The following is a 21,361-nucleotide window of genomic DNA, read 5'->3' on the forward strand; positions in this document are numbered from 1 at the left end:
ATATAGGTAAGTAATCGAAATAACTGATCTTTCACTTATTATGCAACAGAACACTGTTATGTGAAAAAATTAGCTAAGGATTCCCTGACTGCTACCATTTCCCTTCCATCGACTTTTATTTAGGTAATGGTGAGGTTTATTCTGTAAAATCTTTCTGCTGCAATTTCAATTAGTATTTTGTTTAAGTAAATGTTTTGTAAATGACTTAACATAGACCTGGCCCCTGCTTTTTTTCTGCTGAGCTCCTTTTTACTTCTTTTCAAAACAGCATCAATTTGATTAAAAAGATAAAAATAAAAACAAAACTAAATACTGGTAGCTTGTACTAAATACACATAGCTCCTAAATTTAGGAAGATCAACTATACATATTTCTAGAGCCAGTAACTACATTAAGCACTGAGTCCTTAATGTAGTGCTGAAATACCTAGCATCTTCAACAGATTTTACATATATAGTAAACTTGCTTCTCATTTAAATAGACCATTACCCGGAAACACCTCAAGCTCACAGAGAGGTTAAAGTCTAAATGACAACACATAAATATACCAAGAGGGATATTTCATAGGCATTTCCTTCAAAGCTAGTATAAATTATGCTATTAGTTTTTTTCATTTACTGTTATTATAAATAACTCTTGGACAGCATGGTATCTACAATTTAAGCTTACTTAGGTCTACTGCCAAATCTAATTGAAGTATTTAATTAACAAATGAATCTCCAAGGGGAAATTTGTATTCATTAACAGTTTATTAGTAGTTGCTAAATACAATCTGATGGCTGATATTTGTAAATTAAATATATTTAACAGAACACTCACTGGGATGGAGACGTCTGGCTGTCACTTTCTTCATCATCTTTACATGGCTGAATTTTACCATAGTAAAGTGGATCACCAAGTGATTGCAAAATGGTCAGCTTTGTTTTCTGATACTGATTACCGGCTTCACATTCAAACACATAATCATCTTTTATATCCTATAAAAGGCAGAGCATCCCAGTATGAATGAAAAGGGGCCACCTAGCAGAGCCTGAAAAACTCAGTAACTGAAAGTAACCACAGGGGATGTTCTGATCATAAAAACTAATAGAGCATGTTATAATGAAGGCCTATATGATAATTTTTACTTTGAAATATGATAATCTTTACTTTGAACAAACCTTATCCACTGTTTTTGTGCATCTTGGATAACATACTTAAGGGTCAGAACAATATTTTCTCCAGATCTCCAAACACCCTAGTGCTGGGATGAGACCCCCAAATTCTTTACGATTATCTTTTACCCACATACCTCTGTAAACCACGTAGGTTAGCAATCCTGCAGCAATCAATGTAAAAGAAATATGTATATCCCCGTTTTACTTTTTATCCAATCCTAGATTTTCCCAATTTACCTTCTCCTGCCTCTTTAACCAATGGATTTAATGTAACCTTTCTTCTGCCTTCTTTTATTCTAATGTATAAAATAAACTGTAAAACTGCTATTCTTTAGGGCATATTCTCAAGCCTTGAGATTTTGCTTCTGGGTCTGGCCCTCAGTTCTGGCTCAAATAAACTTTTTAAAACATTTCTTTAGGTTTGAAATTTCTCGTGGACACCTAGATAAAAATCATCAGTAAACATATATGGAATTAACAAAAATCAAGTATAAATGACACAAAACACATCTGCCAATAGGAAAACATATGGCACATAGGATATAAACCTGTTTAAGACTGCCTGAGAGAATAAAGCCCAGAATTCTTTTTCACGTGATACTTTGCAAATGAGAGTTCCACTAGGAGATTAAGGTAACAAAGCCTGAGTGAAATACAGCATAAGTTCATATATATGGATGTAAACATTAAGAGAATAAAACTTTCGAAGGCAGATCTGTTTCTATTTGTCATTAGTCTTTTTACTATTGCACATACATCTCTCATCATTTCACTCTTAGATTCACTTTAGTCAATACATTGTGTCTATTTCTTCCTTTAAGAAGTTATTGCAGATAGAAAAATTTAGAGAATATTTCTCTTAAAAGACATACTTAGAATTTACTAGTTACTAACTTGAAAAACATATCAGAATTACCAAAATGACACCAAAAGTAAAATTGCCTTTTAAACTGGAAACCATACCTTACAAGACAAAACTAAATAATTGTTCCTTCCTTTAATGACCACCCAGAAAGTCCTTTTAAAAAGATCCCAAATGTCTAACCACTATGCTGTACACCTGAAACTAATATAATATTGAATGTCAACTCATTGAAAAAAAGAAAACTGTCAAAAAAAATCCCAAACTAAAGGAACCTGTACTTCATGTTTAATAAATTCAGACCCCACATTAGAAACAGCATCATTAGAAATTAGGACTGTAACGGTTACTTACATGGGCTGGCCAAACTGTTGGTTGTGAGTCATCAGATTTGATAGACTTTTCCACTTTAGCATATTTCTCCACCTAAGCAATCAAACCAAGAGACACCGGATATAATGGAATCAATATTATGACCAAAGAGAAGAATCTAACTTAACTGTATACTTTCTAGCATGAGAATTATTAAATCACTAACATCATCAACTACTTTGCTTAAGTAATTTAAAACTCTACTGATACATTTAAATTAAACTGGTTTTAAAAATAAAACAAAATTAGAACCTCCTTGCCACTAAATAAACATAATAAACAAGGTGCTTTCTTGGACAGTGCCTCTTTTTATTCCATAAACTGATAAAACATTTGTCCTTCAGGAAAACTGTCAGGAAGAATGGAGTGTCAGAGAGGTGATTAGGACCAGGACCTTCTCCTTTGGCTGGGTTTTCAATGAAATGAGAGTTGTCATGTAACAGTGGGGACAAAAGTAGAAGGCAACTAGAACAGTAAAATTATAATTGATAAAATTTTTATGAATATTTTCCATTTTCTAGTCAGACTTGGGCCGTATATTTTGTATATTTCCTATTAGTCTGTGCAAATCAAATGCTCGTTATCTTCCTGGTAACCATGATCTTAAAAGTAACAGATGCACCTGAGCACTTAGTAAAAATTTAGATTTCTATGTCCCGCCCCTGGAGACCTGACTCAGTAAGCAGGTGTGAAGTGGGGCCTGTCTCTGTATGTTTAACGGGCACCCTAAATTATTTTTCTGATCAGTTAGACTGAGAAATTTTGTATTAAAGTTTTGTTACTTAAAGTGTGGTCTGTAGACCCCAGTTCCACACAACCTAAGAGCTTGTCAGCACTACAATATCTCAGGCTCAAGTCCAAGTTTGCTCAATTGGAATCTGCATTTTAACAAGCAAGATTTGTATTTACATTAAAGTTTGGGAAGCACTGCTTTGTATAGCCACCCTGTCCTCTAAAGCTAAACTCCACCCTTTGGTATTTACACTAAACCTCTCTTCTCAGACTGGATTCCTGGAAAAGCATATAAGTTACCAAAACAATAAGATGGCTTACTCTCTCAAGTTGTATATACCATCTACTTCTGATGATTTTGGCTTTGTGCTTTTCACAAATTAAAAAAAAAAATCACAGATAAAAAGAATAGTACATGTGCTAGCCTGAGAAGGATGCAGAAAAAGAGCAAACATGTTTTAAAAAAAAAAAAACCTAACCAATTATAAAGAGTTGAATGAATAATACAAAGGAATGCAGAAGAAAATAAAAGACATAACGGGACGTCTCATCAAAAGATCTCTTTTCTGTCTTTAAAGCATTTTATAGCTCATGTGTATTATGGATCAGCAAAGAATACCATCCAAGGTTCCTCATCTTGGCCACCGCTCTAATATTATTTTTTAAATTTACCCAGTTTGAAGAAAGAAGCATTATCAGAAAACTATGATAAGATAGTATGAAACAAAAAACAGAGACATTTTACACATATAATGTAGTATGTACCATCTTTCCCCAAATTTCAAAATTCTTTGGTTATTATTCCTGCTCTAAATGCAGAACTAAATTAAGGAGTATTACAGTCTTACAGTCTTACACAGGTTAATGTGGTGAAAGAATATAGCTTCTAAAACTGAGCAGATGATTTAAAAAAAAACTTATTTTGTTTTTTAAAAAAGATTCTTTGTTTTCCCAAAGTATAAGCCAGTATTTGTTAACCTTATATGAAAATAAGTGTGGTTCATGAACTGACTTACATCCACTTCCGATGGTATGGCCAAATTACAGGGATTCCGTTTCCACATATCCACACACTGAAAAATTAAAAACAGTATAAATATACTGAAAATTCAAAATAAGGGAAGGTTTTTGGCATAACAGTAAGGTAAATTAAAAAAAAAAAAAATATATATATATACATACACACACTTACATTTCCTGCTTTAGAAATTTTGAGGTCATAATGCTGACCTGCTTTTCTTTCCTTTCTTTTTTGTAAGAAATCAAGTAATTTTAGCTGAGGAGGAGGTGGACAATGAGACAGATCCTGCTGTCGATTCAGAGAGGATCTGGAATACCTCTTGAAACACCTGAAATATTAAGAGATGTGAACTAAACAAAGTTAATAAAAGAAATTCAGAATAAATATGGGTTTAAATAAGCAATAAATATAATAATTAAATCACAAGTATTTGTAAAATACTACCATTTGCCAAGCAATGTCCTAGGCACTGGTATAATAAAAATGAACAAGACAGACAAAATTCCTGCAATTATGGAGCTGATAGTCCAGTGTGGAAGAAAGACATTCAAAAGTAAACAGGTAAGACCATTTCAGATAGCAATAAGCAGAAGGAGAAAAAAATAGGGTACAGGATACTGTGGCTGAGTAAGCGATAGGAGGGCAACATTAGTTAAGGGAAGGACTCTGAAGAAATGGCGTGTGAGATGAGACATGAATGACAAGAAGGAACCAGCTATGGAAAGATCGGGGAATGAGTATTTGAAGCAGAAAGAATTTTAAAAAGTGAGGAGAGAGAAACGAACTTGGTTTGTTTCAAAAAAAAAAGAAAAGATAGGTGTGACTGTAGCACATAGGAGGTATGGTTAGAGAGCAAAGCAGGTGACTTGCAGATCAATGATAAAGTGTTTAGATTTAGTATAAAGTGCAACAGAATAATTTCAGGAAAATTTAAGCAAGTAGTGGCATGATATGCTTTGAAGATTGTTAAAGGTTCCTCTGGTTTGCTTAGATGGCAATCAGACCAGAAGGCAAGAAAGGGGGAAACAGGAAGACCAATTAGGTAGGAGTTTATTACAGAAATCAAGATGATGATGATGGTGGCTTGGACTAAGATACCGGCACTAGGCACGGGGAAATGTGGACAAAGATACAAGGAAGATATCACAGTACTGCTGATAGATCCGATATGGACTTATTTTACTATTTTCAAAGATGTACCTTTTCTTCAGCATATATTATTTCAATAGTAAAACAGGGGATTTAGAAAATGAATAAATTTTTTTAAGCCCCTTCATACTTGAAGATGATCCAAAGTGGACACTCAATTTGTAAAGAAAACTTAATGATGAGCCAACTATAACTGCACTACAAATTAATATGCATTCTTTTATTAAGTATAAGAAATGGCTAAAACATTTAAAGACACATTACCATGTTATAAAAAGGCAGTTAGTTATAAACTGACTTCTAAAACTGTGATCACATTTTCCTAAACCTCGAAATGATTGCTTTACAATATTAACAAAATTTAAACTGGTTACTGGATGTTAGGAAGTGATAAAGAAATTATTTGTTCTGTTCACAATTGTCTCTATCTTTTTAATGAATAGACTCTAAGTATATATGAAGTCTGTTCTTCAGAAGACTACATAGAATGTACCACTTCCATATAAAAGAGTTATTAAAAAACTATAATTCGCAAATTATTAAAAAACTATAATTCGCAAAAATGCAAGGCAATTAAAAACTTTTTTTTTTAAAAAAAAGCACTTACTTTCGAGGAGAAAAGCACCATGAATAGCAAAATTTAGAGCTACTTATCTTAAAGGAGCATCTTTTGGTTTATCCTTCCACAAAGGTAATTACCGTTTCATTGGGCGTGTGTTCATCTTTTGCTTGTTATAGAGCAGTCTGTTTGCAGTGCATGTTACAGTTATAGAAGGATCAAGACACAGCGGTTCAGCTGTAGCTAGGATGAGTTGGCTCTCAAGCAAAAGTTTGTCTTCCTGAAATGGGTAAGAGCACATTTCAATATTGAAGTTAAGATTTTCAAATCATATATCACTTAACCTAGAAATATTCCTTGGAACTCTGCTAAGGACTACAGTAAAATATACTATTTGGAGTTCCAATTCAGTGTGTAAACTTTAGAAACTTGAGAGCATAATGGAAATTCAGTAATTAATACAGTGTACAAAAAGGTCAAATTATGGATGCCTATTTCTTAGTACAACTAATATTTACTGAGCACCTACTCTGTTAGGCACTGTTCTAGAGTTGGGGATAAAGTTGTGAACAAAAAGATAAAAATCTTCTCCCCCAAAGCTTACAGGATCAAGATGGATCACAGGACTTTCAGTAACTAGGAGACAACAGTACCATTCTATGCCCAGCTTAATTTCATTACAATCAAAATGACTACACTAAGACTGTGTAAACCCTACACATCCAATTCCAAAGAGCATACAGGCTTTTTACTGGGATCACATAACTTTACTAAATCCTTTCTTTTTCCACTTAACCTCTGAAATGTCTTAATAGCTGTAGCTATAGAGTCATACAAGTCAATATTATTGCTAAGAATTTCTGCAAAAAAAGAAACACTGCTTCATTAATAGTGCCATTCAAGTTTTAATTATGAAAATTGTCAAAAATACATAAAAAAAAGAAGTGTAATGGACACCCACGTACCAACATCCATTTTTTTTGTTTGTTTTTGTTTTGCTGGAATAATTTAAAATACATCTCTGACATTGTATAATTTCACCTGAAAACACTTCAGCATGCACTTGCAAATAAGGACTTCTAATATCCAGTCTATATTTAAATTTCCCATTATCTCAAGAGTGTATTCTTAGTCCTGTGATCCATCTTGATGGAATTTGAACTTAAACGTGGCCTACACATTGTATTTATTTTTTTCTCAAACATTTTTCTATTCTGTAGTAATCATCTGTTTTCTTTTCCTATGCAATTAATTGCTGGATTTGACCACTTGTTTCCTCATAGTATTATTTTTAACTGGATCTAACTGGTCACTTCCTCATCTTGTCATTTAATAGTTTTTCTTCCCTGAATTCTCAAACTGTCAGATGTAGAGACTTGATTCAGGTTCTATTTTTTCAAGTAGAATTCATGGTACTACACTGTACTTTCTCACGCATCACACCAGGAAACATGCAATGATCAACTGTCCCAATTTTAGACCAATGGGTTTTTTCAGATCTCTGCATTATAAAAATTCTCAGGAACTATAATCTAATGGTTTTTCACATCAAAGAATTTCAGCTGTCTAGAGTCATTAGACATAGAGTTAAGATTTCCAAGTGATGATATTTTTAAAAGCCTATCATTTCTTTTAAACCTATTAGCTGAAATTTTTCTAGAGCATTTCCTTTAGTTACTATCTGGCTACTTAATGTACAGTTCTTACAAGAAAAACAAAATAAATACTGTACTCTCTCTTTTGTCAATTTTCAGAGTAAGAAAGTAATGCCGTAACAACTTCCAATAGTGACTAATGAGTTTGTTTTTGAACATTCTTTTAATAGCTTTAACCTTCTTGTAAATGCAAAGATTATAGCCCCAAACTAAAACATAACACTTGTTACTGATAAATTGAATCTTACTTTGTAACCATATTTTTACAAATTAAAGAATTCCAATTATTGTTATTTTCTTTGGCTTAGTAACTATTTCCCTATAGTAGCAGAGAAATAAGTGAACATTCCTGAGTGGGTACGTCGTGTATACTGAGCCAGCACTGGAGGGTAGACTGGCTATTCTCAGGGGTATGAGAGGTTCCCCCATTATACATGGCAAAAAGACAGGCTAGGCCTGCTTTAGAATCCTAAATGACATAAAATTAGTTATCTATTTGTACCCAAGGCACAAAGTATCTTTCTTATTTGAGAGGAGACTAAAAAACTGTTTCATTGAATAGATTAGGTCAACTTGACCCTATTTCACCATGTCCTAAAGCAAAGGAGACTGAACTGTTTTAGTTCTTTGAGGGATTACTGCATATACAGAGTTCTAAAGCTCATAAAGGAATCCCAAACATTACTCATAAATAAAATTATAAGAAGTATCTTTTGCTTAATTTGTAAGTGCTGTTTCATCCTATCTTTTACCTGTTTATGATTAAACAACAAAACAACTAACCTGGGTCCATTTATGGTTATCACTTGTTATTGAATGTACATCACAGATTAAAGTCTAGAAGAAATCAAAATTTTAAAAATATTAGTATATAGGGATACAAACATATGAAGACATTTAATAAATAAAACTCCAAATAAAATCTAAAATAATTCTTCTTAAAGATTCCTTACCTGCATTGTTGGACGTAAGAGAATGTGTCTACTTTGGTAACCTGGAGATTTCATATTACTGGACTGCCTATAGTCACGTATTTCTGCTATAACACATCCACAATGAAAAATATTAACCTGTTTTAAGTGAAAATATTTAAGTAAATGTCACTTTTCAAAAGCCTAAATAAGTAGGTTTATATTGAATGTTTCTGGTCACTCAGATACTCTTAAATGAATTTCCTTGGCAGATTTACCACTACAAACATAAATCCTTTAAAAGGAACTATTCCACGTTCATCACTATGACCCAAGAAGCAGGTTGAAATGCTTTCTAGTTATAGATTTTGTTGGCATTTATAAACTATTAATTTTGTAGATCATTAGAACTGCTATTCTTCATTGGTTCACTGTTATACTTGGCTAATTTTGTCAGTTATAAATTGTCAATCAACCCTGTTAGAGTTTCTGCTTATGAATACAACTACTATATTTGCTCTAAAATTTCCAGAAGACAATTTTTATTAATAAGGAGAAAGCTAACTATAAATTCAAATAATCTTGTTAAAAATAGTTTTCTAGTCTTTTTTCTAAGAACAAAGGTAAGAACCTTTATCACCCAAGTCTAGCTAATTATCACTTGCCACAGTCACTCATAGTACTGTCTTTTCATCCATTCAGAATTTTTAGAAGGTAAAGTGACTTCCATGTTATCAGTCATTATTATGCTCATGCTTTCTAACAAATATTTATTGAGCCACTACACTGTGAATTATGTGCCAGGCACTACCTAAAAAACTTCACAGATACAGTGAGAAGACAACACTTGCTCTTAGTGTGGGAAGACAGGCAATAAACATGTAAACAAATAAACAATAATTTTAGATAGTGATGAATGCTAAAAGGAAATAAAATAGAGGGGCTAATTTAGATTGTGTGCTCAGATAAAAATCTCTCTGGAGGAAGTGATGTTTCAGCTGAGACCTGAATCACAACAGGGCCAAACATCTGGGATAGATCGTTCCAGACAGAAGGAATAACAGATGAATAAGCTTGGTTTTGGTAAGAAGGCATGAATGGCTGGAATGTACTGAATAGGGAAAGAGAATAAGCAGGTGAAGACAGACAGGAAGGCAGGAGTTTTGTGTAAAGTGAGAGGACACTAGAGAACTTGAAGCACAGAACTTTTTCTGTTTTTGTTTTGTAAGCTTCATCTGGCTGTCTGTGGAGAACTAATTTCTGGGGTTTTAGAATGAAAGCAGAAGGTTCAGCAAGGCAACCATAGCAGGTCATGACCATATATATATTTTGAAGATACAGCTGACATTTGCTTATGGACTGAATGTTATAAAGGTTAAGAGTAGGGTCATCCATTAGATTTAAAAGACCAGTTTGGGAGGTAAAATAAAAAGTTCTGTTTTGTTACGTTAAAGAATCTATTATATATCCTAATAATATGTAAGTCTGGAATGGTCACTGTGAGAGATAAGCAATATATTAAATGTCATTTTAAAACTCATGAAGCTGGTTGAGATCATCCAGGGAGTGTTACACCAAAGAATAGGGTGCCTAAGACAAAACCCCAATACCTGAACATATTTATGGGTAGAACGGAGAAGACAGAAGAGACGGTTAAAGAATTAGAGAGGAAAACCAAAAATGTGTTGTTTCAGAAGTCAAAAGAAGTGTATTTCAAGAAGGAAGAAATCATTTGCAATGAACTCTGCAAGAGACCAATTAAGATGAGGACAGAAAATTTTTTTAAGTTAGGAAATAGTACAATATGCTTGCATTGTTTAGCTAACAGAGAGAGAACAGATGATGGAAGAGAGGGAGGTTACAGTAATAAGTCACTGAAAAGGAGGAACAGAATCTATAACAGAAGTGGAGAGGATGCCTTAGGAAAAGCTTACTTCATCCATTTTAACAGGAAGCAGACAGCAAATGTGGACATGGATGTGAAGATGCTGGTGGTCTAGTGCTAGGAGAAAAAATTTCCCATGTGATAGCTTCTTTTTCCTCAGTAAAGTACATAGCATGGCTAAGGGTGAAGCAATGGGAATAAGTAGTTTCTTCATAATTTCTTGATTATAGCTACAGGGAGATTTCTAGTGGATGAGCTAATTGTCATAGCAATTTTAGAAGAATCAACTAAATCTATACATTTCAGTACATTCTAAAGGATAAATACCCCATAATAAACCAACTTTCACATAGTCACGTATGTCTCATTTCATATTCTAAGAACTGTTGAGAACATGATTAAATATCTTTTATCACAAAACAACATATAGCTGACAGATCTAAGGACATTTAAAGAGAAAAATTTTGTACCTGAGATTTTTCTAGGAGATCAACCAAGATAGGAGGTAATTCTTCTGCATCTAAGTATTCAAGCAATTCCCCTTCTTCATAAGGCAGTCGAATGGTCTCAGAATCTTAATTTTAAAAGAATAAAGTTTGTGAAAATTATGAGGCTCACAGAAAAGCCTACATGCATAATTTAGATGACTTTTCATAAAAAAGTGAAGAGCATAAAGCCAAAAGGCTCTCTTTTTTATGTAAGTCTTTTAAATCGACCATTTTACATATTACTAAAAGACTTAATAAACTGTACAGAATTTTACAACAGAAAGGAGAAAAACATCCAACATATTATGGAAAAACATCTAGCATAACAATCAATGCAAATCACAACCAGCAGTTATAATTATCAAAATATGATAAAATTCTGACATTTGATAACTGAGAGGTACTTGAAGACTGCTTAATCTAACCTGGAAATCAGAGTGATAATTTGTACTTCATCTGAAAAGTGGTCATTCATAGAATAAAATTCTCTTGGTTTTACATTTTACAATTATCAACACACAAAAAAATTCTTAACTAGGCGAGCTCCTTTTAGAACTCATTACCATATTAAACTTTTAGATGACTCTTTAGTATTTTAAAACTCTATTCACATTAATAGAAGTAAAATGTTAATATATGTAAATTTTTCAAAAGGCAATAAAATCTGCTTAATTTTGAAGATTTCAGACTCCGTATATTCAAAATACAGCAGAAAAACATACCTTAAAACATTTTATGGTATCTTAAAATATTAACGGCAATAAAAAGAAAAACGACAATTATTTTAAAATTATGTTTTTTATATTTTAACTTCAAAGACCTATCTCAATCAGAATACTTCTCAAATGCATATTCAGGAAGGCTAACCACATTACGAGATAATTTCTAATATTCTAACAAAACATCATATATAGGAAAATGTGGCATCGAAGTCTTCTTTTATCAAGTCATCACTGATCTGAGGGACAGGTTAGCAGGTTAAGAAGCCACTTTTGAAAGACATCACATCCTGCCTAGCAGAACTATTTCTGTGGCTGCTGCCCTCAGGAGGTTCTTACCTGATCCATTTTTTCCCCTGAGCATCAAAGAATATCCTTCATTTCCTGGATAAAGGTTGACCACTAAACATGACAACGTCTCTTGCATAACAAGTTTCTCTAACAAGTTCACATTTCTTCTTAATTTCTGCTTTAAAAAGGGCAGAGCTCATGAAAATAATCCAGCATAAACTTAATAATGCTATCATTTAACAAAAGCAGACCTTAATTTTTTTTTTGGTGTTCCCTCCACATTATTATCCTAACACATGGAGAAGATTCACAAACACTACAGACACCAAGTACTTGTGCAACATCTATGCAAACTTAATTTTGATATAGTACTAGGTCTTATGTAAATTAATACAGAGGCAAAAAAAACTAGTGATCTATAAAACTATGAAATATGAAATATGTACCTTTGAGTATGTAAGTAGCAAGTATTTAAAATATTAAGTAAAAACCATTAAATGTAAATATTTTCTTAAAACATGCTATATAATTAGTTTTCTTCTCATTTCTAATTTCTGTTAAGTAAAAGTCTATAAAAAAGTGAAGAATTTGGGACATTCTCTTTGGTTGTATTATCACAAATATGTATTTCTTGAATATTTTATGCCTAAATTAGATCTGAACAAGTTGGTAAGCTATTTTCTGTAAATTCAATTTAATTATTCAGAAACCACTTTGTTAAAAAAAATCCATCAGGAAAAAAAAAATCCACCAGGAAACATAATACACATACATCAATATCCATTATTTTAGAAATGCACGATTTAAAATAAAATCCACTTACAGCTATAACAATTTGTCATCAAATCTTATTTGCAAAAGATGTTAGTCAAAAAACCTGTTCTGAGTATTTTATATTAAATATGTATATATAGTCATATGCAGAGAAATTATAAATTCTTGACCTATTATCATCACAGAATCAAAGACTCAAACTGAAAAAAAAATGGCAAAACTTCATTTTGATATTAAAGAAACTATTAAAGACTAAAGTTTTGAAGTCTTTTCAAGTGCAGAAAAAAAATCTCATGATTTGACATAAGATAGAATAGTTAGATAAATTCTAATAGTATGAATACTCTTCAAGAAAACAAGTTGATTCCCATTTAGTTCTGGGGTGAGCATACAGATGAGGACAGAAAACATTTCTTAAAGGACAAGTTATTATCTCAGGCTTGTGGGCCATATGGTTTGTGCTGCAACTACTCAACTCTATTATATTGTGAAATCAGCCACAGAGAAGACATAAACCGATGGGTGTGGCTGGATCCCAATATAACTTTATTTACAAAAACATGCTGTGGGCCAGATTTGGCTGGTGGAAAATGGTTGCCAACCCCAATATAGAATCTTTTTTTATGCGTCTCTCCTAACTTCTGTCTCTTAGGGGAAGACTATGTTCATTATATTCATTATAGTGATAGTTTCATGGATGTATACACATATCAAAACTTATAAAACAGATAATTTATATGCATACAATTTATGTCAATTATACTTTAATGAAACTTATGGAAAACATACCATAAGACTTATTCATATCACAATCATTTTTCTCCTAATGTAAAGATTTCAAGGGTTAGATACTACTAGAATTCCACTACTTCTTTGCCCAAAAAGTAAAATAATAATAATTTTTATATTAAAGACAGATAACAAAAGCTCATAGAGCTCTTTTAGGCCCTGAAAGCCCAAGGGTACAATAAATACCAAGAAGTCAATTTCTATTAAGTTTCAACTGCCCATACCTTTATGCTAAATAAAAATGAATTAAGTTAACCGAGCCGTGAACTAATTTTTATGACCAAATTCACCTTTTTATTATCATACTGGATTTTCCTACATGCCATATAATAGCTTTAACTTCCAGTGCAAATCATCATGAAGAAATAGGTTACTTTTCTCCTGTCTTCAGTCTACAGATCATTTTTCAGGAGGGGAAAAAAGCAGAGATTATATATACTGTGGCTTCCCAAGGAGATACTGTTACTGAGTAAACACGGTTCTCCTCTCCTACCTAAGCATGGGATCTCTGTCTTCTATCAGACTAGCCAGGGCTCCAGGTCAGCTGCAGAACTGGCTAGAATCTGGCTGGAAAAGACATTGGTTCACTTCACTCACAAAAATATAAATCGGTATCTGCTTCAAATATAACTCCTTCGAATTTCTCTTCTACGTTTCAAAAGCTGTAACAACATAAAAACTTATACTTACCTTAACCTCGGGCTCTTTTTCACATTCTTCAATATATAAGTCATAAAGTTTTTGAAATACAGATTTTCTAAAATGTAATAAAGACAATATACAAAATGATATGAATAATCATAAAATGTTACTTTGATTTTCCCATAATTTTTTCCCAATTTCACAAATATTAGGGGTGAAGTGAGGTTGGACGTGATAGCTAACATCAATTCGGAAAGTTCCAATATATGCGAATTACTTGTAATATAACATTTCTAGCACAACTGCCTAGGAGAAATGGAATAAATGGTGGCTATCATCATATTTCAATGACTTTAAGATGTCATTAATTAAGTATTCATACCTTCCACCAGATAGATATTTCCTTTTAGGAGGTCTCTGTCGAGCACTTTCAATGACATACTAAAAAAGAAAAGTATTTTTAAAATAGCTTGCCTTTTGTTTAGTGTATGAACGACTGTATTAAGTATATTTAAAACATGTATTAAGGATAAAAAGGCTATTCAGGCACTCAAGTCTGATTCGTACTAAAACATACCTTTTGGAAAAACTACTTAACTTCTAAATGTTATAAACAAGTGAAATTTTAACTGCACTAAAATTCAGCACACTATTTCACTGCTACAAGCAAAATCATATAGCTCTACAACTGTGATTTCATAGGTCAGAAATATTGTTTTATGGTTGTTCAAAATGTGTACAGTATATTTAATTTCAAGGACTGTTTTTCATCTATTTTACCCTTTAACTGAGCAATCAGAAAACTTGCCAAACAGGAAAACTTAATTTCAGAAATTCTATGTCCTTGTTCAAATAATATTTATTCCACAGTATTACTACCTGAGAATTCCAAGAAACAGATGATCCAAACATCATCTGGTATTTTTATATATTTACAGCAAAATTATTTTCATACTTGTCCTAAAATAATATCAATGTATTCCTTTGACAATCAGATAAAAATCTCTTAAACTGAGTTCTGCCAATTAAAGTCAACACTATTTCAATATGTAACTTAATCATGCCTCACCTCTGCACGGTCCAAAGCTAGTTCTAAAGCTTGTTGCTGTAAAAGTAAATAGCGTAATTGGTAATGTTAGTTATTTTCACAAAAAAATTATATACACGTAACATTTGTAATTGTCTAAATTTAATTTTCTAAAACAGGTCTAACACATTTTCCTTTATTTCTCTCTTCCACTGTACGCTCAAGATATCTTAAAAAGAAAACAACATGGCTGTCTTGGGCACCTGATTATGACAAATTAGGTTAAGAAATGCTAAAATGGCTTTCTCTAGCCAGTGCTTCCGAGGCTAATACAGGGCCAAGGTTGCTATGGTAATGATGACCATTTTATAAACTTTTAATTTCTTCAACATTCTAAGAGCACCACTCAGGAAAATATACTGGACATCAAGTATGCAGTTAAAGTGAAGAAAAGACTAAGCTCTCCTAATCTCCGAGGAATCCTGAAAATTGAGGGTGGTGCTACTATGTTGGTACCTAACAACAACTTACATTTGTATTTTTCATTCGCAATGATAGTAATTTTTAATTCCACTGACAGGCACAGAACTTACATTTCTTTTTTTATTTACAAGGACCTAAATTTTTGTTTTACTCTGTGGACTCCAACAATTCGATCTACCAAGTTGCATGGCGTAAAAACTCCCAGCACCCACCAAAATCCCAAGAGGATAAGAGGAAGAATAAATATTGCCAGACTTTGGAAATCATGGAAAGATTTAAGTGACCCTGCCACCCTAGTCCTAAGGATGAAGAATTCATGATTACAAAAATAGCTAGCTTTTTCAGACTGCAATTTAAGACCCACATTATCAAACATCTAAAATGTAATAAGTGAAAAAAGCCTGAAATATGCCCTCATTTTAAAAGATTCAGTTCAAATATATTCATACCAATTTATTTAAAACTCTTATAAGAAGATTCCCAGTGATACTGGTTCCCAGGATGCAAGACGAGATTCTTGAGTATAAAGCATTTTCCAGCACAAAAACAAAACTCTGGATATATACACTTAAATCCCTAAGGTTCTTTAAATATTTTGGCCATATATCCTTAGAGTTTATATTAAAAATTATAAATACAATCAAATATATGCTCTAGGACAATTTTAAATAGCCAGTCTTCTCAAGTAAATATTTCATCTTCTGAAATCAAAATTTCAAAAGGTCTAATGAGATATACTTGCATATGTAAACACAAGCATCATTTATTCACTACCTTCTTCAAATACTTCAGAGAGAATTAGCTAATGTGGATGCAAAATATAAGGTGAGATCTAAACCCCACTGTAGACAGCTCTACTTTTCCCTAATAGGGCAGGAGTAGAGGTATGGTCCCAAAAGAAAAGGAAGATAAATGTTTTCTAGGGTTTATTGAATATGATGGTCAGTGCTCATTTATTCTCATACTGTCAAATGCTGCTGCTTCTTTAAAACATTAAAAAGTGATTTTTCCCCCCTTTGTCTTTGATTTTTTAATGGCAAAAGTTAAATGCCCAGCCTACGTATGTTTAGTGACTGTAAGTCAGTGACAGAAATATGCCATTAGGAGGCTAACACTGATGTTACTTAAATGTTATCTGCAGTAAGCAGGTTACGTTTGTTAAAAATATTTTTGTTTCTGATCTAAATTACAAGGAACTTTAAAATGAGAAACCCACAAAACTATTTCTAGTTATATACACTCTCCTCACCAATGACTTGGACTATTGTAAATAGAATTATCTGTATAACTTGGATACGATAACTTAACACTGAATTGAGAGATGAACCCCTATTTTGTGAATAAGATTTTGCATGTGATTAGTTAAGTAATTTCCCAGTTAGGGTAACTTGAGCAGGTTACAGAAGAATTTCTCAATCTATAATACAGATATTTTTATGGAATATGAAGGAAAAAAACATTCTAAAACACAAATATAAACATCTAAGCTTACCATTGTGGCATAAAAAGGGTCCAAAAAGAAAACTTAAGTGTGTTGATGAAGTAGGGTGAAAACCATGTCTTTAGTATCAATTTTATAGCACTGTAAAAGCAAAAACAAAACCCCCATATTAACATAAAGCTATCAAATTATTAATTAACAAGGAAAATTATTTGAGGTATATATATTTCTAACACATTTTTTAATAATCAGTTTCTTAAAAAATATTTAACATCCAAGAGAGAAAGAACAAATGTGTTTTCATTTCTTTTCTCTAGCATTACTGTTGATGCTCTCATTGTTCCTCTGGATTATTTTAACGGCCTGCCCACTGGCCTTGGTCATCGTACAGTTCACTTTACAAATGAAGCATTTCATTATACCTGCTCATAAAATCCTCTAATGATATTCCCCCAAATGCCCCAGACTACATTTGAGAGATGCAGCTCCAGTCCCTCTAGCCTTTCCCCTCCTCAAAGAAATTGAATACACTCCTGAAGAACCTCATTTCTCTAACATACTGGTTCTCATCCTGGCTGCATACCTTGGGAGCTTTAAAAAGTAGAATAACTATGGCCCAGCCTCCAATGTTTCTGGTCTGGAGTAGGGATCAAGGGTCAGGATTTTTGGAACTTCCCAAGTGATTCAACGGTGCTGCCAGTGCTGAAGTTCATGCTGTCTCTGCCTCCCAGAAATGATGTACGTTTGCTGAAAGTGATGCTAAATAAAGTTTATTTTTAATCTAATTCTTTTGCTAACCCGTTGTAACCAGCTGGGCTAAAAACACATCTTCAAGTGACAGAAAATAGTATTTTCCATGTAAAATTATTTTGGTTTGCTCTTGGTGAATCCAAAGCTTAGTTTTGTCAGTTTAAATTTAAAAAGGGTGTCTGTGGGGGGGGGTGGGGGCTAGGAGGAATAAAAGACCCAAACCAGGAATAATCATTTAAAATGATTAAGACATTAATCCTACCCTCGAAGAGCTTATATGGAATTTAATATGCGAATTCAAGGTGAAAATTTTCTAACCAGTGACTCTAAAGATGAAGATACACTACATACAAGCAAAATGTGATTGATGGCTTTAAAATTAAATCTCTTGTCACTAAATTGAAGGGAGAAGAATGTGGAAAAGGAAGCTTACTGACCTTAAATTACTTAAGTATAACAGATAAAAAACAATTACTATGTATACCACTTACAAACAAAACATTCTGACTGTATACAGAATACACTAGAAGCCTGTGAAAAAACCATTGTAGTAACCATTGTAATCATTGGTGCTTTACAGAATAAGGCACTCAGAATCAGTGAATTTTCCGATATACTAGTGGACTAGAATTCAGATCTCCATAAAAAATTTTAGATTCTTACCACTAAATCTCAAAACTTTCAGACCACTTAATCCAGCACCTGTTTTTAGATTTTTAAAAGCAAAGCATGTAAAATAAAGACCTGATTTCGCTCAGACTAATACAAATTTTCTTAACTTTCATCTAACTTCACATCATGGTCATCAACTACCGTACACTGTACTTGATTTAACTCCGAAAGCCTGGCTAGCCACTTTTTATTTCGAGTCCTCCCAGGACTTTAACGTACTGGGGGAAACGCAGCCCCCTCGGCATGCGGTGGTTACGGGATATGGCTTCCAGCGGCAACTATTCGCCGTTCATTTCGGAACTCCCGGTAACGGTGGCGAGGACCAGTAATTAACCCAATTCTAATGTCGCAACCGATTCCATATATTTCTCAGGCCGACCTGAGTTTCTTCCAACTGCTAGAACTTTCGTTAACAACTTGGGTTTCCCTGCAAAACGCCGCCAACAGCGGAGCGAGCCGCTTCTATTCAATATGGACACCTTCCCCCCAAAGAAGCGTTACGCGAAATTCTTGCACGTTTTCGGTAATACCTGTAACTGGAACGCAAAAGACAAAACTAAAATGAAAAGCCTGGCTTAGCAGCACGGTGAGAGGCAACGTAGGTGCTCGCGGGACGGCATCTAGCTAGGCCGGGCCTCGGTCTTTGGGGACAGCGTCTCCTTCCCGCGGGATCCAGAAGGCGGCGAAAGGCCACTCGGGAAGCTGCTCGCTGCCCTTTGACCCCGGTCGGGCTCCCGCGCGCCGGCCCCACCTGCCGCCGGCAAGCCGTTCCCACCCGCCACCGCCGCCCACCTGTGCGGGCAGCCGCCACGCTGGGGCTCCCGGCGCCGCAGGCTCGGCCAGAACGCGACGTGCGAACTCGGTTCCGCCTGCCGCTCGCTCTGCACAGCCCCTGACCGGCGACAGAGCCTGTAAAGGCGGCCGCACTTCCGTCTACGCGTTGGGCGGGGCGAGCGGCACCACTTCCGTCTGCGCGTTGGGCGGGGCGAGCGGCACCACTTCCGTCTGCGCGTTGGGCGGGGCGAGCGGAAGTGGTGGAGCTGGGAGGGCCGTGCAGTCGGGGGTGGGTTTTGCGGGTTTCGTCGGGACTCAGGCCCCACAGAGGGTGGAGCGGTCTTGCACCTTCCTCTGTCCGCCCTCCAGGTCCCTAACTTGCGAGGTAGGATGTGGCAGTTACTGGAGGATTAGGGTACCCTGTTTTTCTAGAGTGAAAGAAACTTGAAACTAGCTTTCTTTGTTGCCCAGCCCATCCAAATGGAAAGAGAATGACATTCCTACATTTACTCTTCCAAGCCGTGCACCCTTCGATAGTATATCAAGTACCAATGAATTTCATGTTGAAAACACATACAATAAAACCTCACCGAAGAGTTTTTAAAATTCAGAAATTGAATAACCAGCACACATTGCACTGTCCGTAATTCTACACCTTTAAACAACTTTGTTGGGTCATAAAGAATGTTACTGAGGTGAAATTCACAGAACATACAATGAACCATTTTAAAGTGTACAATTCAGTAGAGTTTAGTACATTCACAATGTGCAACCACCAACTCTAATTCCAGAACATTTTTATCACCCCCCGTTAAGCAGTTACTCCTTTCTTCCTTCTCCCTGGCCCTAGCAGACGTCGATTGCTTTCAGACTCTGTGGATTTACCTAATCTGGATATTTCACCTGAATGAAACGTGATCTTTTTGTTATTTCTTTCACTCTTTCACTTAGCATAATGTTTTCCAGGTTCATCCACTTTGTGGCGAGTATCAGTACTACATTCCTTTTTATGGCTAATATTCTGATCCATTATATGTATATACCATGATTTTATCCATCCATCCATTGAAGAACATTGAGTTTGTTTCCACCTTTGGGCTGTTGTTGTGAATAGTGCAGCTGTGAATATTTCTGTGGAAGTATCTGAGTCTCTGTTTTTAATTATTTGGGGTATGTACTGTTAAAGAAAACCATAGCCTGACAGTAGTTCAAGTGGTAAAAACTGTTTTTATATTATTTTGGAACTCTTGCAGTAGAGAAAGAGAGACCTTAATGTAGAATTGGGCTCAATTCCAAGTACAGCATTGGCAAGTGGAGATTTATAGCCAAGGAGCAGGATGGAGTCAGTGGATGGAAGTTTCCTAAATGGAAATACCAGAGCTAAGAGGGAAATCTGGCCAAACGTACTTTGCAAAATTCTGACTAAAAGCAGATCAGGGTGACCAGATGATCAGATTCCAAGGGTTTGGGGATGAAGAATTTGATCAGATATCAAGGATGATCAGATATCTAGGTAAGGTTTCCCTCTAAAGTGACTTGGCAGGATTCTTCCTATAACTGGTTGATGCAGGTCCCACAAGGCGTATGCTAAGGTAAAAGCCTTCAGGGCTTAGAGAAACCTGGCTAAAGTTTAGTGAAAGAGAATCTTGGTCAATACATGCCTAGGAATGGAATTATTGGGTCATATGGTAATTCTATGCTTAAATATTTGGTGAATCAATAAACTGTTTTCCATAGTGGCTAAGATATTTTGCATGTATGGTGGTTCCAATTTCTCCACATCCTCCCCAACACTTGTGTGTGTGCGTTTAATTATGGACATCCTAGCAGGTATGAAATGGTATCTCATTGTGGTTTTGATTTGCATTTTTTTAAATGCATCTTTTCATGTCCTTGTTTGTCATTTGTATATCTTCTTTGGAGAACTGTCTATTCAAGTCCTTTGCCCATTTTTTTTGATTGTGTTGTTTGTATTCTTGTTAAGTTATGAGTTCTCTACATAGTTTAGCTAGACCCTTATCAGATATATGATTTGCAAATATTTTCTCCCATTCTTTAGATTGCCTTTTCATTTTCTTGCTAATGTCTTTTGATGCACAAACTTTAAAATTTTCGATGCTCTAATTTATTTTTTCTCTTGTGACTTTTGCTTTTGGTGTCATACTTAAGATTCCATTGGCAAATCGAAATTCGTAAGGATTGTCATAA

General features: G+C 34.5%; 1 protein-coding gene across 1 annotated transcript in view; it reads right to left on the reverse strand.

Annotated features, from left to right (window-relative positions):
* Positions 1 to 19,329, reverse strand: part of SUPT20H (SPT20 homolog, SAGA complex component) — a 36,661-nt gene extending 17,332 nt beyond the window's left edge. The window contains exons 1-14 of the mRNA XM_011361840.2: positions 19,172 to 19,329; positions 17,009 to 17,098; positions 15,076 to 15,111; positions 14,389 to 14,447; positions 14,055 to 14,121; positions 11,850 to 11,976; positions 10,774 to 10,877; positions 8,461 to 8,577; positions 8,291 to 8,344; positions 5,993 to 6,132; positions 4,316 to 4,472; positions 4,140 to 4,196; positions 2,374 to 2,445; positions 820 to 977 (exon numbers count right to left, since the gene is read on the reverse strand). Of these exons, the coding sequence (XP_011360142.1) occupies positions 820 to 977; positions 2,374 to 2,445; positions 4,140 to 4,196; positions 4,316 to 4,472; positions 5,993 to 6,132; positions 8,291 to 8,344; positions 8,461 to 8,577; positions 10,774 to 10,877; positions 11,850 to 11,976; positions 14,055 to 14,121; positions 14,389 to 14,447; positions 15,076 to 15,111; positions 17,009 to 17,011 (1,151 nt within the window). The 5' untranslated portion in view covers positions 17,012 to 17,098; positions 19,172 to 19,329. The remainder of the gene's footprint in view (positions 1 to 819; positions 978 to 2,373; positions 2,446 to 4,139; positions 4,197 to 4,315; positions 4,473 to 5,992; positions 6,133 to 8,290; positions 8,345 to 8,460; positions 8,578 to 10,773; positions 10,878 to 11,849; positions 11,977 to 14,054; positions 14,122 to 14,388; positions 14,448 to 15,075; positions 15,112 to 17,008; positions 17,099 to 19,171) is intronic.
* Positions 19,330 to 21,361: the final 2,032 nt, after the last annotated feature.

This window comes from Pteropus vampyrus, unplaced genomic scaffold (assembly GCF_000151845.1).
Source record: "Pteropus vampyrus isolate Shadow unplaced genomic scaffold, Pvam_2.0 Scaffold71, whole genome shotgun sequence".
Taxonomy (NCBI): Eukaryota; Metazoa; Chordata; class Mammalia; order Chiroptera; family Pteropodidae; genus Pteropus; species Pteropus vampyrus.